At 42.3% G+C, this 27,575-nt stretch overlaps 2 protein-coding genes and 1 long non-coding RNA gene across 3 annotated transcripts in view; 1 reads left to right on the top strand and 2 right to left on the bottom strand.

The window, feature by feature from the left end:
* The window catches only part of ror2 (receptor tyrosine kinase-like orphan receptor 2), a 73,221-nt gene extending 52,116 nt beyond the window's left edge, over nucleotides 1-21,105 (bottom strand). The window contains exon 1 of the mRNA XM_039779925.1: nucleotides 20,714-21,105. Within this exon, the coding sequence (XP_039635859.1) occupies nucleotides 20,714-20,777 (64 nt within the window). The 5' untranslated portion in view covers nucleotides 20,778-21,105. The remainder of the gene's footprint in view (nucleotides 1-20,713) is intronic.
* A 14-nt stretch (nucleotides 21,106-21,119) lies between these two features.
* On the top strand, nucleotides 21,120-21,966 carry LOC120545526. The gene is made up of 2 exons (XR_005636707.1): nucleotides 21,120-21,186; nucleotides 21,227-21,966. It is a non-coding gene; the product is annotated as an uncharacterized LOC120545526 (long non-coding RNA).
* A 615-nt stretch (nucleotides 21,967-22,581) lies between these two features.
* sptlc1 (serine palmitoyltransferase, long chain base subunit 1) overlaps nucleotides 22,582-27,575 on the bottom strand; it is a 29,683-nt gene continuing 24,689 nt past the window's right edge. Inside the window, exon 15 of the mRNA XM_039779926.1 lies at nucleotides 22,582-23,547. Coding sequence (XP_039635860.1) covers nucleotides 23,454-23,547 — 94 coding nt within the window. The 3' untranslated portion in view covers nucleotides 22,582-23,453. The remainder of the gene's footprint in view (nucleotides 23,548-27,575) is intronic.

The following is a 27,575-nucleotide window of genomic DNA, read 5'->3' as shown; positions in this document are numbered from 1 at the left end:
GAAAATAAAGTACATCCTGGCCATTTAAGTACAGTAGACTACCAGAATTAGTGACATATAACACATGAACTAAATATGGCCCTGATACAAGCTCTATCTCAACTCCTTCAACATGTCTTTACATCATTAAAACATGTTTATGCCAAATGCTTTCAATAAGTCATTTAAAAATTAAATCGCGAACAGGGGTGAATCGAGATCGCGATTTTATAATGATTTATCGTGCAGGTCTACAAAACACTGTAAAAAAAAGTGTTGTTGCTAAGAAACCAAATGTTTAAAAGATCTAGTCAATCTTTTCACTCTTCCCTGACAGAGTCAGTGGCTGAAGCACAACTGTTGATTAATGAGATAAGTGCGCGGTGTGGGCTGAGCACTCTGTTCCTGGTTGAAACAGGAATGGCTGACGTAGGACCAGCAGATAACAGAAGTGGGGAACTAGCCTTCCATGAACTTAATGACTGTTACTCACCACCACAAGCATGTATTATGAACCTGTGGAATGTGATGTGTGTGTAAAATTATTGATAGATGCATATAAATGGTGTATATTTCATTGACGTGATTATTTCCTGTAATATGCTACCTGGAGAAGACTTTTCAAGCCCATGGAAGGGTTTTAGGCAAGTGTCCTTCACATTCCCTTGCAAATTATATAATGTATTGTATCTATATTTTTATTTGTATGAGTGTGAAGAAACTTGTACAGTACAGGCCAAAAGTTTGGACACACCTCATTCAATGTGTTTCCTTTTTATTTTCATGACTATTTACATTGTAGATTCTCACTGAAGACATCAAAACTATGAATGAACACATATGGAATTATGTACTTAACAAAAAAAGTGTGAAATAACTGAAAACATGTCTTATATTTTAGATTCTTCAAAGTAGCCACCCTTTGCTTTTTTATTAATAAGGGAAAAAGTTCCACTAATTAACCCTGACAAAGCACACCAGTGAAGGTAAAACCATTTCAGGTGACTACCTCATGAAGCTCATTGAGAGAACACCAAGGGTTTGCAGAGTTATCAAAAAAAAAATTCCTGACTCATCCAGCAGACACAGAGCAACATTAACATTCATTTGAAGTCAAAGTCCAATATTCACTCTCCTTTTAGCTCTGGTTTGGTCTCCACCAACTCATGAGAGAAATATCTGTCTCTTTGTTGCTATGAGGGCTGCACAATATATTGCTTTTTATCCTCATCGCAATATCAACTGACGCAATCACCACATCGCAAAAGGCTGCAACACATTGCACAAGACACTTGTGATTTTTTGTGCAACTTGAAAGAACATATCAGTCGAAAACTGCACTTTGAAATATAACGGTCATGGTGCCTTTTATATTCAATTCAATGTTCAATGTCCTTTCACTGGTTTTAAATTCAACAAGCAGTTTGTTGTATTGAGCAGAATACTGAAAGCAGCAGAACTGAGTAGGCTACACATTAATATCTGTCTATTTAGTTTCTAAAAAATAAACAATGCTGCTCACATCACTACTACTACATTATACTACTACCTTAAGCCTCTCTAATATGTTATACTGCACTATGTTTCAGGTCTTTCTGGCTGCACTGACTGACTGCACTTCAGTATTTTTCCAGACTGGACCTCGATTCTGCAGAGCTCAGCTTGCATTGTCTTCACATACTACTTTGTAGCAACACTTGTGGCTGCTCATGTGTGTAACCAGACTTGTATGCAAAAATACCACTTGAATTTTCTGATGCACACTAACAGTAAAGTTCTCTCTCTAAAATCAGAGCTTGTTTTTCGTTGAGTGTTTGTCACTCTAATTAGATTGGAAACGGCCAGAGCTTTAGCCATATTGGATCAATTTGTTAAAAATGTAGCGGCTAAACCAGCTAACAATGCTGGCCTTCTGTGACCTTGTTAGGTCAGAAATGCCCCTAAATATCTAAAGGAGTCTTCCTGAATATTCCCAAATAAAAACACTACGCTGCAGGGTTGTATTGCGATGGGAGTGTCACTTAAACTGCCCATTTGTGTGATATCCTGTTGTGTTCTTTAACCACCCAATGTAGCACAAGTAGACTTTTATATTTCACAGTTATTGTTTTCTGTCAGATTGTTTGTAGATCTTGAAAGGCAGAAAAGAGACGGAGGGACTGAGGGAACAGGTCAGAGCTTGTGTTTGGTGTTTTAAAACGTTCTTGTGAGATAGAGGCAGTGATGTTTCCTGTTTCCTGTACGGGACTCTCACATGATTGGCCACCGCAGCGTGACGTCGGGTTGCGTACGCACTACCCCCATTGATAATGAATAGAAAGACCTGCACTTTTTCCAGACCCCCCTGAGTGTATGTGAATGCAGCCTAATGTGGCCTTTGTGTTTGTGGACAGTATGCTTCAAAGTAATTGTATCCCTTTTGTCTTAGTTGACTAAGAATTCTTTAGTTGAATATTTTTCATATTTTTTTGTGCTTTTTCATGCTGAATGATTTATTTCCAAGAGACTTGTGAGCACATCTCTGGTAAACACAAGATTTAAAGTGGTGCGTTTGCATGATTCTTTGTGGAGAAACTGTCGATTAAATCAACTAATTGATTAGTCGATGAAATTATATCAGTGTTAGAATGTCTTTATTCAAGGACAGCTCTAGTTTATAGATTGTTGAAACCTCCTTCCTGCCCACCTTCCCTCCGTTGGAAGCGGGCATGCCCACATTCGTTTGAAGCATAATCAACTCTTAAGGCACCTAACTTTCTAAGCACTCTGTTATTTTCTATGTCAAACCATGAACTCAAACTACTGTTATCTGAACTGTGAATCTATACCAATGTTGATGCACTATACAGAGTTGTGACGGTGGTGAAGTCCCTCTCAAACAAAAACCATGTCCAGATGTATCTACTTTCATCCCACAGGCTCTCGATCACTGCTATCATCTGGACATAAACACACAAGTTCTGTGTTAATGTATGATGGCCCTCTCTGAACTGTCAGATGGTATCACTTGCCTGCCATGGAATGTCCCCTTTACTGGCTCTGATGCTGTTTTCCCACCTTGGGAACCCTCATCACAGAGGCAGCTCACACAGGGGTAACTCCATCCCTGTGACAGAGTTACAACAACAATAGCTATCTAATAAAAAGGGAGGCACTTCCCCTCAAATATTTGGCCATTTGGTGTCTCAAAGACAAGACAATAAATGAGACTGAGAAGGTCGTGATGGGGGAAGAGCTGAGTCATTTGCATTTTATTGGCTCTCTGGTAAGCGTGTGCATACCAAGCTAGGTCTGGGGAAAACCAGGGTCAGCCGGGGAGAAAAAGAGAGCGTTTGGATGCATGTAAAACAAAGCTCTAGTGTCAATTGTTTATCTTTCTCCAAACCAGCTCTTAGTCATTCTTTCCTTCACCCAAACAGTGAGAGGGAAGAGCAAGGTCCCACTACAGCTGGGACAATTCCAGATGTTGCTGTACAATTCAATGTCTCAGAAAGAATTGCAATTAACAATGTAATTGTTTCTTTTAGTCAAAATATTTAGTTATTTATGCATTACTTTTTTAAACAAATTAAAGTTTTGAGTGAATCCCAGGATACATCTTTTAGTTATATATCACTGTCATGTGACCCAGATAATATAACACAAATACACAGCCTATGAAGTAAACCACGCCTCTTTATTATCATAAAACATGTTTTCTAACTGTACCCCCCTCTCGCCATTTTTGTTTCTATGAACATGTATAGGCTCAATTGCCAACAACTAATGATTGAAGTAATAATAAAAATATATAGTCCGACCATCACTAATATAATTACAATTTGGCATATCTAAATAAAATCGACATGACCAGTCATACGCCTTAAGACCTTAGCTCATGTTAGCAATTAGCCATTAGGCTGTTAAACAAAGAAACTGCGATTAGGAAAAAATAATTGACAATTAGACAATGGTGTAATAATTGTTACAGGCGTAGGTATCACGCAGCACAGTACTACAGAGATGTAGTTATGAACCAGCTAGAAAACTCAGCTCCCATTTTCTTCTGAGCTGGTCCTCTATGATTAAGAAAGCATCTGCTGAAGGAGGAGGGACAGGCCATTAGTTTGACAACCCTGCTGTTAACATATTTCCACAGAGCCATGGCACACTGTAAAGGCCAACAGCCTCTTACTGGGAGCTTTCAGCATGCTTCACTGTCCGTCTCAAACAGTCAATAGTTTCCCTATGGCCACATGTAAAACTCCAGTGGGCGGTATCATAAAATAATGGAGTATATCCAAACTGGTGCATTGAACAGACTGGTACTTCTGGTCCATACAACTAAATATACAGACTATAAAGCTCAATGTCAAGAAGATGTGTGGAGTCTAGAGCTGCAAAGATTCATCAATTAGTTGTCAACTATTTAATTAAATTAGCTCTACATCGATTAATTGGTATGAGTCATTTAAAAAACAGTCAAACTTCCCTGATGTCAGCTTGTTAGATGTGAATATGTTCTAGTGTCTTCTCTCCTCTGAGACAGGAAACTGAATGTCTTTGAGTTGGGGACAAAACAAGAAGTCATCTTGGGCTTTTTGGGAAACACTTGGTTTAAAGAAATGTCAATAAACCAGAGCACGTTTTTCTCCCATCCCAGAATGCTGTGTGGACTAGACAGACCCTCCTTTGCGCACACGTTTGGAAGTAACCCTGTTTCTATTAATTGAGTTAAGAAGGAATGTGAGAGGGATCCAGAATCAAATATAAGCTACATAAATACAAAACGCCCCTCTGAAGACAGTTACACAGGTAGAGAAGTATGCACGGTCAAACACCAGAACACATCCCAGGATACTTTAACAGGATAATTACCAACAGACTCAACAACAACGCCTGTGGCGCCAAATATCTTCAGATCCAAACAGATGATGGCCAGGCTCATGTTGGAATCCAACTGGGAAACGCAGATACAAAATAGACTATGTTGTCTACAGCATACATATTCTTGATTAATAACTGTTGTTAATGTCTTAAATATACAACCTGAGACACAAAGGCCTGGCAGCTTCAGCGGTGCTTTGGCTGACCTTTGACCTCTGAGTGTGTATGGAGGGGTTGAGAGGGTGGGGTTCTCCCTCACTTAACAGACTACACAATTTATGGAACACAGTTCGAGAGGTGATCCAGCCGACTTCCTGACCAAACAACTGATAAAACCTTCCAACACACTGAAGGGAGTGTGTTTCAGACCTGCTCTGCCTGCCTTTCTATGAAAACCCAGCAAGACTAATTCACAAAGACATGTTCCACCTCCTCAAGTCCCCACGCTCTATAAATTCACCTCATTTGCCAAAATGAATTTTTTTGTCATTAGGGACACAGGTGGAAAATCCACTCCACACAGGAAGTAACAAATTCTACTCCCATTATATATATCCTCCCTAAACAGCCCAGAGTGATAAGTCCATCCAGAGAGCACCAGTGACGGCTCACTACCTCCACTGTCCGTAACACTGCCTGTTACGGACACAGAACAGGACCACAAGGCCCTGCAGAGAGTGCTTTGTTTGGCTGAGTACACAATAGGTGGTGCCCTACTCTGCCTAATGGCTCTTATAAACTAGACGCAGCCCAGCTGGCGAGTGCAAATGTGACGTCATGGGAGCGCCGTAACTATTTATACCCGTGCTGGTGCTCACAACACTAGCTGCAGTCTTCTCCTGAACAGAGGTGGCGCTAATGAGCAAAGGCTACCGACGTTGCTCTTTCTACGGACTAGAAGAAGAGGAAAAAGGTAAACAACGGCAGAACTGGCAGCAGCATTGCCGTCAATGCTTCGATTTGATTGGATGAGCTACTTGGTGGGATCAAGCCTTTCATTCACCATAAAAGAGCTCATCTTAACCCAGGAAGTTTACCAGAGAGACCTGCAGTCACTCTGAGAGTTCTGGCATCACGTTGTTGGCGAACTCATTCAGGCCTCCTGTTTCCGCTTTGTCGCGCGCCGCTGAAAAAAAAGAGAGCCGTGTGCGACCTGTGCTCGTGCGCCATAAATGCGGGTGCGCGCCAGCAGGATATTACGTCATTTTGACGTCACGATGGCGCGCGCCACCTTGGATGCGGCTAGTATAACGTACGTTTTAAGCATATTTACACCAGGCGCTGCGAGAAAAAGGCTAGGAGAATCATTAAAGATCCAAAGCACCTGGGTAACAGCCTTTTCTCCCTGTTGATGTCAGGAAGAAGGTAGCAGATCCACCAGGCAGATCTGAGAGGATCAGGAGGAGCTGCTACCCTCAGGCCACTAGGATCCTAAATGAGAACACCCCTATCGCTATCTATTTTTGCAAGGGCTCCGCCGCTGCATCCAGGGCTTAGGGTCGCCCAGGACGATTGTGAAGAAATGCAAACAACCGAGAGCTTTTTCCCCTTATCCCAAGATAGATACGCGGTGCAGCCAGACAGGGGCGTCGGACTGGGGGGAAAAAGGGGACTGAGTACCCAGGGCCCTCATGTGAGGAGGGCCCAAAAATGAATAGGTATGGATGCAGGGAGGGGCCCATAGAAAATGCCTTTCTACAGGGCCCAGAATTTTGTGCTACGCCCCTGCAGCCAGACACAGCGCTGACACAGCGCTGTGGACATAGGTCTGGCAATGCAACACTAGCCCAAAACTGACAAATGCACGACCACATATGCTGCAGCAGTGATAATGTTGATCGTTGTAAGCCATTGACTAATTCCTGAGAAGACCCGTTTCTCACATCACCTACAAGTACAGGCATTCTAATAAAACCTTCCTGACCCATTTGATGTTTCTGTTCAGTATATGTCGCCCCTCAAACCTGGGGGGCTGGCCACATCTACATTAAAGCAGACACATTCAAAAATGCATCCATGTCTTTATCTCCTCCCTCTCCACCATCGCCGTGGCCTAAAAAAAACTTTTCACGAAGGAACGCTTTACAAAGCCTTGATATCTCAACTTCATAGTGTGAGTTCAGAAGTGCTGTGCTATTGTTGGTTCTCTTCCCTCTTTTCTTCAGCACTTGAGCGCTGCCTGGTACTCTGATGCAAACTGTCTGTCCTGTTTACACTCAACAATAAACACACATAAAACACACCATGAAGCGATAGAGGAACACAGGGATCTGGTCTGCCTTTCCTCCTACAAACACTTTGTGGGCCTCATCTTGTGTTTCTGCTCACCAGCTCCAGTAATCAGCAGCATATGTCAGCATTAATGCCTCTGGTTTCTCTTCAAAACGCAATCAAGATTAGGGCCATCTATGATATTAATGCATGCTGTTAGAAGCAGCAGCACTGGTACAGTTGTATTAAAGCCTAGCTCTATGATTATTTAAACAACTGATCACCAGTTAAGTTGTACAAAAAGCCAGCAAATGTCTCGAACGCACAACTTGTGTTCCAGCAGTATGCTAACAGTCCATCCTATCAACACAGAGCCCCGTCCATGGGAATGGCTTGCACTGCTCTAATTAGTCCCAGATCCAGGAATATAATTAGAACCAGAGCAGAGACACAGCAACACACAGCAGTATGCTTCCTGTTACAGGACAGAGTTAAAATCATCCTCAGTGGCACAGCTGAGCATTTCATTATTGCAATGTTTTTTTTCTAAATGTATTATGTCATTTATTTACTTTTATGCACAAATGAAAGGAAGCATGTGCAGTACAGCGCTATACATCAGTGGTTCCCAATCCCTGGGCCGTGGACTGGGACTGGACCACCAACCTTTTTCTACCAACAACAATATTTGATTCTGCAGAATACGCCTAAATGATAATTATATAATGGTATACAGCAGTGAACGTCAACTGGCGGCCCGCGGGCCACATCCGGCCCGCCAAAGCTTTTAGTCTGGCCCGCATATTAATCATGAATTCACAAAATGTAAAGAGGAAAAAATGCGTTCTGTTAGGCTATTTATCATTTCAAGCATTTAGAGCAAAAACCCAGCCCCCTGTATTTACATCTCTATTCACATGCCGTGATTCTGTACAGCGATGCCCGAGCTCCACACACAGGGCCTGATTTACTAACACTGGCGCAGTTTGCGCTGCGTCTGTTTATGCGAGTTCGGTAATAGCGCACGCTATGCTTTCACATTTTGCGTAGTATTTATCAACCCTGACACCCATCAGCCAATCAGCGTCTTTCTCTGCCCACTAGACCGTAGATTGCACTGTAGCAAAGCGGTACTGGTGCTATGATACGGCTGAGTGCAGACTGTTGCCATTTCACCAGCGGCATATAAAGGTCTACGAGGAAACTCGACTGCGGCTGGTTTAGACCTGCTTTTAAGAGGCGGAGAATTTCCCCCGCAGAATAGAGGCGTGCTCTTACTGACAGTCTTTATAAATACCACGGGATATATAATTAGGGGCATTTTGCGCTTATCCTCCCACCTTTTTGGGTGGAACTCCCACTTTCCCGACGACCCTCCCACGAACGCATATTGAAAGCGCAACTTGTCTCTTCTCGCTCATGTGGCAGACAATCTGCCATTTTACCCAAGTGCGCCCTGTTTGTAAATAGCCCGCATCGGTTACGTCCGTCTTTGCGACCAATTGGCGCCTGGAAACAGGCGCAAACGGCTTGATAAATCTAGGCCACACTGCTGAGCCGAGATGTGTGTGCGTTAAAACACACACACAGCTGAGTCGGGATGTGTGTGTGCACACCCGTCGCTATGGGCGGGCCATAGGGGGCTGGGCCCGCCCCCCAAAATGCTTGTGCCCCCCAACTTGAGGCACAGACCTCTTAAAAAAATTACTTTAATTTTATATTATCATAGTTGCTAATTTTGTGTTGCATTAATGTTGCATTCTTTATCATTAAAACATTAAAAATATAAATAAACAATGGTGTGATTTTTGTTTGATTGATGGGAATCTACACTGCAACAGCCTATCACGGCCTTACTAAAAAGAAAGATGGCTACGACGTGACGTAGCCTACGTCAGTGTAGCCGCTCAACAGTTACCGCACATTTTTGAAAGCTGGTTGAGTTTTCGCCGACTTACTCGCTTCAGTTCGTCATGGATATCCGTGAGTGGTTGAAAAGCCCACCAACATTCTCCTCTGCCAAACTGGATACGACACCGGCATTTGAACAGGGACTGGCTTGCGTAGGCTACTCGGTGGAAAAGGACTCCGCATTTTGTTATGCCTGCAGGAAATTCACATTTGTATCATCGGACGCGACCTTCTTCATTAAGGGGTTTAAGATTTACAGACAAGGGCTTAAATAAGCATGCAGCTTCAAATGACAGGAGGGACTGGAGAGAGGACATGCTGTCTCCACTCAAAGTACCGGTAGGTTCAAAGTCTCTGTGTGTGCGTGTGTGTGTGTGTGTGTGTGTGTGTGTGTGTGTGTGTGTGTGTGTGTGTGTGTCTCATGGCACATGCATAGCAATGCATATCCTTCTGTTGACTGCTTTAAAATGCAATGTTTGAGAGATGCTTCTGGTGTTACATCTAATATGTTGTATAGTCAAGTGTTTTATGGATATTCATAACATTGCTTCTATGTAATGTGTTGTAGGCTATATAGGCTACCTGGTCATATTGCTGTTGGTTATGTTTAACGTGATGATTACGTGCGAATAGTATAACAATAGTATATGATTATTATAAATATATACGTACTGTACCCTAATAATAATTGTGCCCTCCCATGTATTTCATATGCCCCCCTTAAGACTGAGGTCTGGCGACGGGTCTGTGTGTGTGTTAAAGGTTAAAACAGGCAGCACCTGACTGGGAACGATACGGCCGCTGGGGCAGATGAACTCGCGCTAGTCTCTTTTCTGTAAGTAGGCCACAATAAAACCGAAAAGTCAGTACTTATCAATGCTCTCACCTGTGTAGACCGGCATAAACATGTAGAAAGCGATATTTCAATCTGCTCAGTCCACTCTTGTCCACCGTGCTGTTTTACGCAAACACAGCTCTACTCTGCAATTTTTACAAACAAGCTAAAACAAAAGCTGTCGGTTTGTAGTCTAACTGTTTATCTTAGGTTGTCGGGAATCTGGAAATTTGGACAACTTCTTGTAAACCTCACTGCTGGCTGAACAAACCAAACTCTCCGCTAGAGCGGTAAATCTATGGAGGTATTATAAGACCAAAACAGATACATGTGGACAGATACTTAACAGATACTTAATATGCACGTGAATGACGCGATCGTTATGTTCGAGTTCTTCATTCTTGATGATGATGATGCTGGTTGTATTATTTTGCAACAGCATCTTTCATTGTAAATGAGGCATACATGACGAGTGCATAGCCTGCTTATCAGTCATTCATCATTAAAGCTGGGCTTTTGCACGTCTTTGACAGTGACATGTTTACCTGACAAGCACTGTTTCTTTCTGCAAGCATTTTCCACCAATCAGGATGCTGCATACTACAATAATGTTTCCATAATCACAGACTTTAACCATCACTCCTCAGTGAACTGCCTCCTAGTCTGAGATCATTTTCTAATTAAAGAGCCAGTTATCAGTATGTATGAGTTTGCTCACTAATACATGTAAAAAAAAAAATAGCATTAATTCAGTAAGAAAGTGGAAATTTCGAACAAGAATAGACGTATTAGGTATAAATTAATTTTATTTTCTTTATTTCAAAGTCCGGTCCCCAGAGCGTCTGCTTAGAAAAATTCTGGCCCTTGAAAAAATGTAGTTGACGACCCCTGGTATACAGTATTAAAAACTACTTGTGTTGTATTATACTAGGGCTGCACAATATATCGTTTTTTTAGATAAACATCGCGAAAGGCTGCGACATATCGTGATAGACACACAAAAGATTTTGTGTTATTTGAAAGAAAGTATCAGTAGAAAACTCATCATTACATTACTTTCTTTTAGTGCTGCCATTTATATTCAATATAATGTTACATTTGTTCAATAAAAGAATGTTGGAAATTATTTTGTTGTATTTGTTTTAAATTCAACAAGCAGTTTCTTGTATTTCAGCAGAATACTGAAAGCAGCAGAACTGAGTTCACTTTAATATCTGTTTATTTATCATGAATAATATCGTTATCACGATATTCAACAACAGTATCACATATCACATATTTTCCTCATATCGTGCAGCCCTATTTTACTTGGACTTGGTGCAGTCTGTCACAGCCCAACAACAATATACTGATTTATAGTGAAAGTAGGTCATCAGTTTGCTGTTAACCAGTCTGACACCACAGCTTTTTTGTTTGTCCACTGTGCATCTTGCCTGCTCTCACCATGACTCAATAGCATCTGTTTAGTGTGAGGGTAGTCTCGCATGTCCAGACCTTCCTCCACAGCGCTGTGGAGGAAGGTCTGGCTAGTCCACACAGCATTCCAGGATTGGGGGAAAACGTGCTCTGGTTTATTGGCATTTCTTTAAACCAATCACAATCGTCTTGGGCGGTGCTAAGCTCCGGACGGAGCCCCGGTGCCTCTGCTAAATAGTCTCAGGAAGGAACTTGTTTTGGTGGAACATGTGGACGTTCAAAAGTAGTTTTAGTCGTGCGACAGAAAACTCCGATTGGACAGATAGTCTAGCTAGCTGTCTGGATTTACCCTGCAGAGATCTGAGGACCAGTTAACCATAGTCCTCACAAATCCACCAGAGGTTAGAACACCAACACAGAGACAGAGGAAGGGGACGGACATCCGGCCGGAAAAGATAGACATCCAGCGGAATCCGGAGCAGTCCCGGAAATGAAACGTCGCGTTATAGACTAGGGTGCTATCGAACAAACTGACTGTCACTCATTCCCTGAGTATACTGCTGTTTGCTTTACCTTGCATGCCATTCTCGCAATATTACAAGATCACGTGAGGATCGTGGGATCATATATCACAAGAAAATCCATCTGGTCAGGCTTTAAGTAATGTGTATGTGTCTGAACTAACCGCTTGGTTCATCCAATCACCTGCCAGGTATTTTTTGAAAGTGCCTGCCCTTTCCCTCAGGTTACAGCTGCTGGCAGGAGGCTGAGAGCATGCAAAATGCAGCTTCATATGGAGTGACCTGCCTGCATTAAGGCCATAACATGTTTCAAACCACGTCTGACATCAAGGGTGTTTCTACCTGTTCTGAATGGCCACACGGGAGGGCAGAGTAAAAACATCCTCCTGTCACCGAGGGGCAAGAACATAACCAATCGTACAATGTCAGAGTCTCTCCTCAGAGGAATTCATCGTGTTGCACTTAGTTGAGAGAGATCTTAAAGGGTTCAGATCCTGCCTACATTAGCTGCTTTCCAACCAGGCAGTTACAGGAACATATTATAGGAAAAGTCCACTTCTAAGCAGTTCTACTAACTACTCTCCCCCAAAACCGTTTTTTCAATTTGCATTCGCACTGGCCAGGTGGCCATAGGGACTGGTAGGAGGGGTAAGGGAGTAGCCTAATGCAAGCACGGCAACGGTCTTTATAGTGTTAAAATCAGAAAACAAATACACCAAAAAAGTATGAACTAAATACTAAATCTAATGTATATAGCATATTTGTCATAATTTAAACAAGTCTCCCGAAGAGAAACGGGTATCTCTCTCTCCCGCCTCTGCCGGCTGCGTTGTGTGTGTGTGTGTGTGTGTGTGTGTGTGTGTGTGTGTGAGTGAGATGGCCGGGCAGCAAGGTTGTCAAGCCCGCAGGGCACGCTTGTGGAGTTTAACTCCAAAAAGACAGTTAACCACAGGTTCCCGTTGATCTTATGATGGACATGTGTTGTGATATTTAAACAAACAATCCATCAACGGCGAAATAAAAGCCTCTTATTTACGAGAGCGGTCTGAGAGACCTCCAGCTTACAGCGGGGTTTCTGAGTAGGACATGGCCGAGCGGCGAGCAGCGAGCTTGCGGCCGGGGAAGGCGCCTGCCGACTGTCACTTCACTTCATGGAGCTTCTCACCTCCGAAAACTTTGAAGCAAATTGTCAATTCGGCATAAATTTTCGCAAGACTGCCTATATTCTAAATGTTAACAGTTAATTTCTCACCTAAAACGTTGTCAGAAGTGAATTTAGTGATGAATTAGATGCCGAAAACTGTTAAAATTGTCCCGTTGTTGGTCTGTCTGTACCGGAAACCCGACCCTCGTTGACCTAAGTCCCTATGCTGAAAAGGGAACAGCGAGAAGACCCTGCCCTGAAGTAGGAGCTGAAAGAGTTACAGGAACCAGAGGAACTTAAAAATCCCCAAATTGGTCCAGTCAGAACACGAGAAAAAAAAAGAGTTGTAGGAATTTTATGTTCTAGGAACTGCAAAAATCCCTCCGAAAAGAAAGAAAGCGGCTTTTGTTACTGCCACACACCTGACTGATCACTGAGTAAAGTAGACAGGATTGTTGGATTGTCTATTTCAGAAACTTACAAAACTGACGCTGCTTTCAGACACCGTTGAATCCACCGATGATCCAACGTTTTTTCAAAGCATACTGAAGTCTTTTACCCTTCTCCCTCACAGACCATTATCATATAAACTGTGGACTCTCTCTCCACCTTTGCTCATTTAAAACATGTCACTCTTACCACTTTTCAGATTAAAACCCCTGTGTTTGACACTGGATAATGGCACACACAGTCTGTGTTTGACCCATTCATAGCAGATGGCTGCCACAAGAGACCTCAGTCTGCCACTGTAGCTCCATTCATGGTCAAATTTGCGCACCTCACGCAAACTTCTGAACAGCGTACACGCAGTTTTGAGATAGCTGCGGATTATTTGATATGATAAGGTGGACATGAAAGATGTTATTATTTTGCAGTCTACACAGCCTTATGTAAAATGTGGTTAACTTTAGGCACATTTATAAACTTAATTTTTAATATATTTATGAGTGATACATTTTATCATACTTTGTTTTTACGTTTGAGCCATCATCTTCAGCTGTCAGTATGCAAATGATGTTTTAGGGCGTTTCTACATCCATTTATAGCTACTTGTGGGAGTGGAAATGAGGCACGTGCTCCCAGTTGCACAATGATTGAGATTTTTATAAAACAGAATCAGGCATAAGTTTGGATTTATAAATCTGACAAAAAGACAGTTTTTCCCAGTGTATTGCAAGTCTGGTGGCCCACCGGGCCTAAGTTGCCCCCCACCAGGCCTACATGTCTGGGAATGATTTTTGAATGAATTTTTAAGACATTTTTAAACTACAGTTACAGTGCGTGGCTCGGTTGGAAACTTAGACAAAGTCCTATTTTCAAATCTCCAGTTAGCTTTTAGCACTGACTTAATGTAGAGCCCTATGGAATCTACCTTTACATTTAGCTTTTTTAAATTGTCAATTTCACGATTCTTATTATATTTCTGTTATGTTATCACTGGATCACGCCAGGCCCTCGTCAAAAAAGACACTTTCGGTGGCCAGGTTAGCCCAGTGGGTAGAGCAGGCGCACATATACTGAGAGGTTTATGCCTCGACGCAGAGGTCCAAGGTTTGAATCTGACCTGTGACAATCTTTCCTCTCTCTCCCTTTTCTCACCTAGTCAAATAAAGCGGAAAAGCCCAAAAAATAATCTTAAAAAAAAGGGGAGACACTGTGTACACACAGTTTTAGTTGTGAATCTATGAAGTGTTGTATGCATCTGGCCCAAAGAGTTGTAGTTTTGTCATCACTCAATTGCGTTTTAAATGTAAAAAAAAAAAAAACATAGGGTCTGGATATTTCTGTAAAATAGCACCCTGCAGCCTTCCTGGAGCTGCTTCACACTCCTTTGAGTGTGTGTCACCAGCCAGCAATTAGCTGCAGCTCAGAACAAAGCCAGCACTGTTGCTGTCATCATGACTCGGCACTAGCACTGATGGAAGAAGGGCTGCTATCAAACCCTGTGATGACGCAAATACAAAGGGAATGTTAAAAGTACTGCAGGTGAAATGTGGGAGAAAAAAACCCAAACTGTTACTAATGTAATTAATAACACCCCAATCCCAGCTGATGGGTAGGACTGTGCAATTAATTACATTTTGATCGTGATTACGATTTTGGCTCCTTATGATCACAAACACGATTATTTTGCGCGTTAACTTTTGTAAGTAAGCTTTTATTTTGTCTTGTGTTCTGAATGAAAACAAATGTGTTCAAATGGGAAAAGTACGAAGGCAAATGTCACAGTTCTAGCTGTTTTCACTGTGGATTTGTTTAACTTTGTCGCTGTTTTTTAAGTTCAATAATTACAACATCTTTCCAAAAGTCAATGAGTTATGGTGTTAAATAATTGTCATTTCAATATTGACCAAAATAATCAAGATTCAGATTTTTTCCATAATCAAGCAGCCCACCTGTTGGGTGGGAGGGGCGGTACACGTGATGGGACTTTTCACCAGTTAAGGCTTCTAAACCAAAAACTACACAACTGTCTATCTATCGATCTATCTATCTATTTAATTTTAACCTAGTATCACCATATTATGATAAGAATTCAGACTTTGAACAGACATTGCTGTGAATTGTGTGCTCCAGACGAGTTTGGGCTTGGGTAGTTGTTGCTATACTAGCTTAAGGCTGTTTGATGCTTCAGCGTCAACTCCACGCCGTAGCTACGGCATCGTGACCCTTTCAGAGTTCTGGGTCGGGGACGAACGGGTTTCTTTGCATCGCGGTGCATTTCGCCGCCAGAACGCTAGGGGGTGATAGTTTTTTTTGGTTCTGCTTTTTCATTTCCGACAATGGCGAGCCAGTTTATGTTATGTTAGCAAGCTAACTTTAGCACAACTGCCCACAGAGTTCTGCTTGATGGCGAAGTGCTAATTTCAAAACGTTCCTGACCTATAGGCCCTTTACAAACCGATAACCCCATCACTGGAACCAAAATATGTCTGAGTTTATTTGCAAAGCTGAACTAGCATGTTGCTACTCCCCACAGTAGGCTGCTGCAAACACCCACTATCAACACACAGGACCAGTTGACCAATCACAGTCCTTGTGGTCTGCGTCGCCTCGACGCAAAGTTACAAATTTTTGGAGGTGCACGTCGAGCTACAGTGGAGGGTTTGGAGGGGGGTTCACGGCGACACAGAGGGGTCTGCGGGGGTACCCCGTCATTTCGACAGACAGAGAAGCATGAATCAGCCTTTACAGGTGCTGGGAACGGTTCTTTTTAAAATGTAGATATCAACACTTCTGTTCTGCTTCCATTATTACTGGAAGGTCTTTCCTTTGCCCTGGGGCCTGTCTTTACAGCCATCTGAAGGCAGCAGGGATCTGTTCCCTCTGCATCTCTTACTGGAGTGATGATGTCACTGTCAAGCCAATTACGCACGGCAGATCTGATGGTTACACCCCCACACACACAGCTCCATGAAGAATTGGGAGTTACTGAAAAACTTCTGGCTCCCTCAGGACCATCCGTTCCTGCCAGTCTTTCCCCAGATGTCTCCATCCCAAACACCGGCTACAAAACTGGACATAGCTCACACCCAACAGTTGCTGTGCTGTTCCGTTGGACTGCCCTGTTGGCCAAATATGGAAGGCAATTTGCGGGAGAATTTTTACTTGACGAATGAAGGATATGGCAGATTCGCATTGGGATTTAGATGACAGACGACCTCCTCAATTATTACAAATTACTAGAGGGTCCCTAGGTAATACAAGTCCCGTGTGTATTGGGCTTTAATGTAGAAATAGGTTCCTTGCTCCAAAGATTGAGGGAAAACCCAGGGCCCCGAACACTTCCCTCACATTTCCACAAACTGTGGATTAATGGACTGACCTCTGGCTAACTCCTCTCTGGAGTGTCCAGGGCTGCTATGCACTGCTTCACTTCACAGCTAGACAGGGAAGTGGAAGCCCGGACAGGAGGTAAAACCAGGGTGTAATACAGTAGATGGTACGGCAATAAAAGTTTGGGAAAAGCTTGTACGGTGTGTGCCATGCAACAGTTAATCATCCCTCTTTGTGTGTGTGTGAGTTCCATCAGTGCCTGTCTGGAGCTAAATAACAAAGCCATTAGTTCATACAGGACATCAAACCACAGACAGGTTCTGCCCAGCAGTGGCACATGTAATGTTTTTATTAAGCTGCGTCCAGTTTGATTGGCGGGGCACCTGATTACAACAGAATGACTACGTTATTTCCCCTAACTAAGAATGAGAGCCTGCATTAATCACTCTCACCTGCTGTTTTATGTTTCAGGAAAGGAGCATATGAGCAACAGTCACAAAAATAACCTGCATAGAATGAAGCAACAAGTTGTGTTCAGGGCTCCCCCAGGAAAGTTGTTTACTCTGGCGGCAATCGCTTTTACTGACGAGGGCCCGACTGGGGCCAGTCCCAGACTGATGGCAGCATTAATGTAGAGCCCAACAGTTTCTGTTATAACAGAATCATGGACAGAATTGCTAAATAGAAAATTTTAAAAAGCCATAAGACAGCCTCCATAGGGCCCTACATTAAGTAAGTGCTCAAAACTGACTGGACATTTGAAAATATGACTAAAGTCTAAGTTTAGTTTTAAAAAAGGTCTAAAAATACATTACATAATAATTCCCAGTGGCTTAGGCGTGGTGGGGGGCAACTTAGGCCCGGTGGGCCACCAGGCTTGCAATACAGTGGGGGAAACCCTGGTATTATTAAACGGAAAGTACACTTGTTATAATACAATTGTAGGTAGTATCTCTGAATCACTTAAAATGCAGCTGGGCTGGTATTTCAGAATCCCCAACAGGCCTTTGTTAAACGTGATCACAGGGGTGATAATGCTCTTAAACCCCCCCCCCCACCCCACACACAGCAAAGGAAGGCCCTCAGGCCACATTCTCACCAGCAGCAGATCTGCCTTTCTACTCTGACCCCAACACGGTGAGTCATTCGGCTGGGAGTACTACTCATTAGTACACGTCCACGTCATTCACAGCTGCTGCTGCTGCTGTCTGGGCTTTCTCCATAACGCTCTCACATCATTCTAGTTGTTAACTTGTAATTCAAATCGCTCACACAGATGCTCTAAAAATACTCAACTTGCACGTTGAGTCGGTCTGTATCATTCTAGGAAGTCAGGGATTTCACCCAATGACAACAGCCGGTGCAAATCCAAAGATAACTTTCCATTTCCAGTGTGTATTCCTATACAGCGCTCCTGTTAACGCTTGTGTTGTCTTCCCGTCAACCATGAACTTGTTGTCCTTTCGGCTCAAAATTGAAAATGGAAAAAAACTAACATTTTTGTTGCTTTTTTCAATGCATTTGATGCTTTAAAAAAAGTTTCTGTCACTTTCCTCAATGCTTTTTTTTTTTTTTTTATTCATGGTCAATAAACATAATTTATGTGATATTATACCTACTTTTTGAGTTTAAAAAAAGCAGAAGTTATGAATTATTTTGACTAATAGTTAAGATCAGAGGATGTCAAGTGAAACACAGACTGGTTTATGTCAAAGTTTAGTCAGGAGATAGTTTCAATGCTATATTATTGAATAAAACACCCAGAATTGAATGAAAGTAATCATTAATTTTACCTGCATCCATGCATCCATGTTATTCTGGAAAATTTGGTTGAAAGAAAACCATATTTCTGATATAAAAAACTTTGAAAACAGCCCTTTTGTCTGGTAAAACTGGGAAAACTCTGCATCAACTTTACAAATGCTCATTTTCAAGACAGGCACAAGTGATAAATTAAGATGACATAATATGATTTTCAGGTAGTTTCTATGCTCATATGTTAAAACAAAACAAAAAAGTCAGATATAGGCTAATATCACACGGGAAACAGCATTTCACATTTGATCAGTGGTGGAAATAAGTAACTAAGTACATTTACTCCAGTACTGTACTTCAGTCAAAATGTTGAGGTACTTGTACTTTACTTGAGTCTTTTCTTTCCATGCCACTTTCTACTTCTACTCCGCTACATTTCAGAGAGAAATATTGGACTTTTTACTCCACTACATTCATCTGTTACAGCTTTAGTTACTAGTTACTTTAGATACTCCACTACATTCATCTGTTACAGCTTTAGTTACTAGTTACTTTACACATTCAGATTCCTGCACACAGAACACATGTAGTTTCTAAAATCTGATGTTTGATTCTAAAGTAAACTAGCCGACAATATAACGGCTACAAGTCACGCTGAGATGATCAGACCATTAAACACACAGCTGGTTGGATCCTTTACTCTTTACACAATGGGAGAATACTTTAACTACATTATCCTGATGATACTAACACACTTTTACTGAAGGAACATTTACAATGCAGGACTTCTACTGTAACAGAGTATTTTCACAGTGTGGTATTACAACTTTTACTTAAGTACAGGATCTGAATACTTCTTCCACCGCTGCATTTGATACATTCAAATATAGAGATGTAGATAGATAAATAGATAGATAGATAGATAGATAGATAGATAATCTATTCATCCCAAGGGAAATTTTAGGCATCCAGTAGAGAACCATAACACAACACACATACTGTATATCTCACATACATAAAAACCACTCACAGAAATTGAAAGACCTATAAAAAAGTTATAAAAATCACTTTAAAGAGTTAAAGGTGCTATGGTAGACTGTGTGCAGTGGTGGTAGTGCAAAAGACAACAGTGCCGAGATTAAACAGTGCAATAGCTTATTATTAAATATTGAGTATGAAAAGACAAGAATGGGTACATTAATGAACTTTAAAGATATAAAAGACAAAAGGAGATGCACAAAATGATGGGCACATTCACTGATGTATGAATATTAAATAAGTTACCATATAAGGACATGTGGTGCCTTTGTGTTCACCTTGGCTGGGTCTTTTAAAGCACACTGCTTCTTCACTCATCATATAAAGAAATGCTGGGGGCAAAGGTGCTAATCATTTAGCCCCCCCCTCCCACTTCATACCAAATGGTAAGTCCTCAAAGCCAGAGCTGAAAACAGGAAGTGTCCGCGGCTCTCGCCCCCCCGCAGGGGGAGTAAATGAATTAGCATGAGTGACAAAAGACGCGAGATCACCGCGAGCTATGCGTCCAATCAACATGACAAGGACCCGGCGGCGCTTTGAGTCCGACACAGGCAGCTTTCTCGGCGGGGACGACGACCCATGTCAACAAGCCCGGAGAGGACAAAGAGGGTTTAAGTGATCACATAAACCTATATGGGGGGAGGGGGGGGAAGACCCCCATCTCCCCCTCCCCCTGCCCTGAAAACTACCACAAACATCTGAAACATTACGGGGAAATGCGCGTGAACAAATGCTTAAAGGGCAAACAAGACAATGAACTAGCATGTTCTTAAATACCGCTCAGCCGGTCTAGAAACCGAATTAAGGGGGCTGCCTTTTCATCAACGTACGAGTACGAGTGTGTGTGTGTGTGTGTGTGTGTGTGTGTGTGTCTCAGTCATGAAAGTATTTGATGTAGTTGTAAAGGATGCAGTGTCTTCGTATTAAGCAATTAGCCCATATGAGCCTTTTCTGCAAATGGGACGGGAGTTCTCCGAACAGGACTGGGGATGGGATACGACTCTGTCAACTTTTTACCTCAACTACAGCAAGTAAAGAGTCGAGAGGAAAAAGGCTCCATCTATTGTGTAAGACCATCTGAGCGCACTGGACGCATAAAGAGCACCCAGGAATGGCCAGAGCTCTGCACAGCTGGATGTGTGAAGGAAGGTATCAGCGCTGTGCCTCTTGGCTGGACTATAGAGGCTACATGTTAAGTGCGTCACTGCCCTGTTTGATCCTCTAGGCTATCTTTAAAATGAAAGTTTAAAAGAGACTTACCGTCACATCTCAGACATGGAATCAAGGAAAGCATCCAGAGCAAACTCTTCAGGAACGTAGCCATAGCACCAGTTTCCACTCACTAACGTGCGCAGGGAAATATAAAAAATAAAAATAAAAATGAGACGGAAGGTAATTGCATCCAGTTTGTAGGAGCTGGGCTTCTTCTGCCGGACCTTTTCTTCTTCTTCTTCTTCTTCTTCTTGTTTCCAAAGTCAGCAGCCGGAGAGAAAGCGCCCGTTCCAGGTGGCGGAGGGGGCAGACATGGAGGAGCGGGGAAGATGCGGGTTCGGGGGGACAAACAGAGCCGCGTGCATCCCGTGTGCTGTCCGCCGGAGACGTCTTCAAAGCTGCTGCTCCCGAAGTGGCCTCTGTCCTCGCGCAGGAACCGAGCGAGCTTGGAAAACTGGAGCGGACACACGCGCGTGCTTCCACGCACACGCTTACGTACTGGTAGAGGGCCCCATCTAGAGGTAGAGGGCCCCATCTAGAGGTAGAGGGCCCTATCTAGAGGTAGAGGGCCCCATCTAGAGGTAGAGGGCCCTATCTAGAGCCAGAACGGAGCAGCTGAGTCCAGCTAGTGTTCAATGAAGCGCCAGGCTCGACATTAACATCAGTGGTGGAACAAGTATTCAGATCCTTTGCTTCAGTAAGAGTAGGCCTACTAATACCACACTGTAAAAATACTCTGTGAAAGTAAAGGCCTGCATAAAAAATTTTACTTAAGTAAAAGTATGTAAGTATCATAAGGAAAATGTAGCCTACTTAAAGTATTAAAAGTAAAAGTAGGCTACTGGATGTAGAAAAACCCTCCCATGTTAGAAAGTGTAAAGGATCCAACCAGTTGTGTGTTTAATTCTTACAATTGACCTTTGTAGAAAATCATACAGGCTAAATATTTGACCCAATGTCTGGACTTTACGTATTATATTTAGGTTAGGATTATACTTACTCATACCCACTACAATAGACATCCACTGAGATGGGGTAAAGTGTCTGAATATTCCCACTAATGGTGGTTTGAACCAGGCCTGATGATGTGGGGTGTTGCAATTAAATAGCACCTTAAACCACTATAGGATGAAGTAGCCTATACACGGTTTAAATCTCCTGTATACTGTTCATGTTCCTACATAACTTCTGTCCACATGATGTCCTCAGGGAGTGAAAACATGTGTATGTTGCTTCTTACCTACATGATATATTCACATTACATTTGACTTTGTACAGAATATAAAGTATATTATACTAGACAGTTTGTGCCTTTTAATTGTTCCGTATTCACTACATTTCCTAACTGAACTCTTGATATATGTTACCTCTCTAACCCCAAAGTCCTCACTCTCTGGTAGTTTCCTGTAATCAGGATTACAGCAGAAAGCCCTGGGGACGTCAGCAGCACATTTAGTGACCCAAGTCTAAAATTATTCAGATCTGCAAACAGGAAATCGGTCTGAACTCTATACTCCGGTCATGTTCCTGTTGTCGTTTTTTTTTTGATGGTGGTCCTGTCAAAATATGAAATGGTAGTAGAGTGAAAAACTTATCAAATTGGTCATTATCTGTTTCCAGCAAAACAGAGCAAAAGCAGAAAATCCATCTTATTTTCTTCTTTACAAAGTAAATAAATGTCAGACTGATTGACATGTGATGTCATTCTCCTTAGAAAACTATCAGTTGTTAGAAATGTGTCAGGATATAATCAGCACCCATGTATCGGGAAAGAACTGAATCGGGACTAACGCATATCGTCCCAGCTCTTATGGTAATTTTACAAAAATCACCATAACTCAATTTAAATCAAATGTATCTACAGTCCTAAAAGTAAAGCATGCAAACACCTCTAACAAAAGACTGAAAAACAAAGCTCCAGGTGTAAATCTCGGTGTGTATTTGTGGTAAAACAATCAGTGACATAGAAATCACAACCCTCACGTACAGTTCATGAACCAGTCGACTGCAAACGCCTCTCCTCTTTGGTCAGTGCATAGAAAGCAACAGGTCATTTGGTCTGTGGAGATTCTCACTGCAGTTGGTTCTTTATTAGTGACGGGGGATTATCGTTCACAGCAAGAAGTCGGCTGCAGACAGTCCCGCTGGAGGCTTGCTCTTACATTCATAACAATGTACAACATGTAGTGCGCACAGTATGATTATGACACATGATAAAGGCTGGGTACCCAATTCAGGACTTTTAAGGCACCGGACGAACTGCCTCTAAAGTATTGAGTATTGAAAAATGCCTCGTCATTCAATACCCAATTTCAACATCTAAGGAGTAAATCTCATCAGCATCAGTGAGCCAATCAGCATGCAGCATGCTTCTACCAAGATCTAATAATGTCTGTGATTGGCTGTCTAACGTTACACAGAGATGGGGCTCACGTAGTGGGAGCTGAGAAATAAATACAAAGATTTGTGCCGTAATGTGCAATGTTGTTATTTTATTTTTATAAAATTGGTATGGGACAAAGTATCATTTAGGACACAGTATCAAAGTCACGGTATGGAATATTTTAGAACGATACCCAGCCCTACACATGATGGATGAGAACAAAAGAGAGAGGCAGAGAATTAAAAGAGAAAAAACAAAGGCCAGGCTGGCAGATAGAACGTGGAATTGTCAGTAACAATAATGATGACACGTAGAGTCGGGAGTGTCCCCTCCCAGTGCTGTCCGACCCCGCCCCCTGAGTGGACGGCTGCTAACGCCCCAGGGATGTGTGCTCCGGGTGGCCAGTCATTTGAGGATGGCTGACGCTGCCTCCTGGATACAAGACACGGCCTTCTGGATGTCCTGGTCTGTCTGCTCGATGGTGACCACCACCCTGATACTGGGGACACACAGGCGGAGCGGTCAGTCACACACACACACACACACACACACACACACACACACACACACACACACACACACACACACACACACACACACACACACACACACACACACACACACACACAAAATCAGGGTTACCCCCGTGGATTCCATTTGATTTATAGTGTCATGTCCTTGCAGAAGTTATCTCAGGACACTTTACAGATAGAGTAGGGCTACTGGGCCCCAACCTCGCCCTCGTCCAAAAAAAGACACTTGCCACCGGGCTAAACAACTTTTCTGGGGGAAACCCTGACTCTATATAAAGGAAGAGAACATGGATATGAATTGCAGCAATATGTTTTTCTTTTAATAAGCGTGGAATGTGTGATCTGTCTCAGTTCAACAGCAGTATGTACATGTTACACCTCCTATAATCATGTTATATAAAGTTATACAAACTAAATGAAAGATCCACTGAAAATAGGACTTTTCTGTAAACAATCGGTTATATGTAACATTATTCCAGCATTTATCTTGTGAAAAAAACAGTAAATATAATAATTAAAAGAAGAATAACATTTTTTGAATATATAAAGACTTCATGATTAGCTAATCGCCTTCTTTCAAATCTCGATTTGAAGATGATTCATCGTTCAGCCCTAAATTTTAAATATTTGTATCTCATTTCCATAGATAGGTGAATAAGGTTCCCGTTGACTATTTAACTGGAGAACCAGCACCATCTCTTCCCATACTCATCATGTATACTCCTCTACGCTCTCTGCCCTCCATCTCCAGTAGCTGTAGGGCTGCAACTAACACTTATTTTCATAGTCCATTCTGGATGGATTAGTTGTTTGGTCTCTAAAATGTCAGAAAATGGTGAAAAATGTGGATCAGAGTTTCCCAAAGCCCAAGATGAAATGTCTTGTTTTGTCCCCAACTCAAAAGATATTCAGTTTCTTGTCACAGAGGAGAGAAGAAACTAGACCATATTCACATCTAACAAGCCGACTTCACACTAGCTTTTTCATTAAAAAAGGATTCAGCCTATTCATCGATTATCTAAATAGTTGGAGATTAATTTAACAGTTGACAACTAATCCATTAATCTATAATCTTTGCAGCTCTGAGTAGATGTAAATATGTGGCTCTCAGCTCCAAGCCCATTGGTTCCTACTGAAGATGTAAACCTTTAAAAACAGCTCACACATATGTGCTTTTATTTCTTTAAAAAGATAAAAAAAAAAAAAAGGTTCAGTGGTTTCCTAAAACAGCTTTTAACAAACGTAACTCAAACAGGAGTAAACAGTGAGTTTGTTTGGGACTATTTTCAGCAGCAGATTAATCCACATCGGGTGTTCTAGTGAGTATTTGTGGCAGCAAGAAGGTGTGTGAGAGTCAGAATAAAGTACAGTGTGTGTGTGTGTGAGTGAGAGAGACAGATTATAGTACAGTGTGTGTGTGAGTCAGAATAAAGTACTGTGTGTGTGTGTGAGTCAGAATAAAGTACAGTGTGTGTGTGTGTGTGTGTGAGACAGATTATAGTACAGTGTGTGTGTGAGTCAGAATAAAGTACTGTGTGTGTGTGTGTGTGAGAGACAGATTATAGTACAGTGTGTGTGTGAGTCAGAATAAAGTACTGTGTGTGTGTGTGTGTGTGTGTGAGTCAGAATAAAGTACTGTGTGTGTGTGTGTGTGTGTGAGTCAGAATAAAGTACTGTGTGTGTGTGTGTGTGTGTGTGTGTGTGTGTGTGTGTGTGTGTGTGTGTGTGTGTGTGTGTGTGTGTGTGTGTGTGAGTGTGTGTGAGTCAGAATAAAGTACTGTGTGTGTGTGTGTGTGTGTCAGAATAAAGTACAGTGTGTGTGTTGATGGTGATGAAAGGTAAAGTGTCTCTCATTAACGACAACAATGAATCATTACTGGTGCAGTCATACAGTACATTAGCAATGGTGGAAGAAGTATTCAGATCATTTACTTAAAAGGAGAATTCCTTTTACAGTCGACAGTCGATTAGAGTACAGTCGATAGAAAAAAAACAAGCCAAATCGGTGTGGTCAACATGGAGTAGCTGCAGCTACGTCTAAGAGCTTCCACTCAGCTAAAACAGCAGTTGTTGGGGCAGGTTTTAGAGTGCCTTTGTGCCTCTTAAAAAGACAGAAAATGCAATTAAAATGTCTACCACACAGATTGACAATGCCAAGCCTCCTACTCACCAAATACAGATCGATCAAACACAAAATGGATAAGCTACAAATACACATGGAACTGTTGCGTGATGATTATCACAGAATAAGCCTGCCTGAACACACTTATCATGGACGGCAGCTAGCAGCTAACAGCTAGCGAGCTAGCTACCGGCAGGATAGAGACAGGGTAGGTGAATTTAAACTATGTCTGAGTTGACAACGCATCTTGTTGTCACGTAAGGGCCCTGTTCATGTTGCACAGACATTTTAGGGCGTTTTCACACTGACCGCCTTTAGTTCGCTTGAATCGAACTACAGTTGGTTTGCCCCGCTGGTGCGGTTCGTTTGGGCAGGTGAGAACGCGGCAATCGAACTCTGGTGCGCACCAAAAGCGACCAAACAAGCATACCAATACCTGCTTGATGAGTTGGTCTCGGTACGCTTTTAATCCAACTCTGGAGCGGTTTGTTTGTGTTGAGAACGTGATCCGACCTCGAACAGACCCAACTGATATGTACTCCGTAAGTCTGAGCTAGTGTCTCCTGTAGTCAGGTGTGTTCAGCAGTCTGCGATGCAGCAGAGCAGCAGACTGTAGCAACTTGCAGTGTTTCTATCACAGAAATAGACTGCAGTCAAGCTTGCTGTCCATCACTCGTATCTCCGTGGTCAAACCACCTGCCGCTAAAATTGGAGACAGACGCCAGCAGAGCAGAGCGAAGTCTCGGTGACCAGAGCAGACGTAGTAACGTCTCTCGCCAAACAATGTCGGATCAGTTTAATGAAATTAGCTGGTTTGACCACTAGACCAGAACACAGGACCTTCTTCCTGTATTTACTTTCTTGCTCCCGCCCCCCCCCAGACATATCCGACCAATAAGCGGGCTGGACGTTCTTGTCTGATTTGTAATGACGCATTTTGGTACGCTTGGATTTTTCCAGGTGTGAACCCAAGCCAAACCAAACCGACCGAGGGCAAATCGCTCCAAGTTTACTAACTCACCAACTGATCCGGACCAAAGCAAACAAACTACAGGTGTGAAAACGCCCTTACTTGCATGTTGTGTCTGTTAAAGTGATGGTTCGGAGTAATTCACCCTAGGGTCCTTTGCACCATGACCTCGAGCCAAACACCCCCCCAGAAGCTTTTTTCACCTGGGTCGAACATTGGGAGAGTTAGCGTAGAGTAGCGTTATCAGCTGAATAGCTTAGCGCAGGGGCTAATGGACCCACGTTTGTATCTTGTAAGTTACCCCACTAATAATGCCCGAAATGATACCAAACGTCTACAAGTAGTACAAATAGGTTATGCTCTCATAAAACAATGGATTGGAAAGTTTGTAAGTACACCAGAAGTTTATGAACACTTGCCTGCTGGCTTCTGCTCTCTGTTGCTGCTGCTGCTGCTACCTGCAGTTAGACGAGTGCTTAGGGCCGTCTATAAATTACTACACCGAAAAGAGTTACAACAAAAATATTTATTAATTCAATGATTAAATAAGGTAATGTCTCCAAACTTACCTCAATTATTACTTGTCTCCTGCTAGTTATACTACAGCACTTACTTAAAAAAAAAAATTAAATTAATAAATATTTTTGTTGCATCTCTTTTTGGTGTTGTAATTTGTAGACGGCCCTAAGCACTCGTCTCACAGCAGCAACAACAACAGCAGAGAGCAGAAGCCAGCAGGCAAGTGTTATTTACATAAACTTCTGGTGTACTTACAAACTTTCCAATCCATCGTTTTTAGAAAAGAAAACCCATTTGGAACACTTTTAAAAAGTGGGAACTTTATGGGCATTATTAGTGGGGTAATTTTAATTTAGATATAAACGTAATTCATTAGCCGCCCC

This window comes from Perca fluviatilis, chromosome 17, assembly GCF_010015445.1.
Source record: "Perca fluviatilis chromosome 17, GENO_Pfluv_1.0, whole genome shotgun sequence".
Taxonomy (NCBI): Eukaryota; Metazoa; Chordata; class Actinopteri; order Perciformes; family Percidae; genus Perca; species Perca fluviatilis.
The sequence above is the reverse complement of the archived record's forward strand: the minus strand, read 5'-3'. Positions and strand labels throughout refer to the sequence as shown.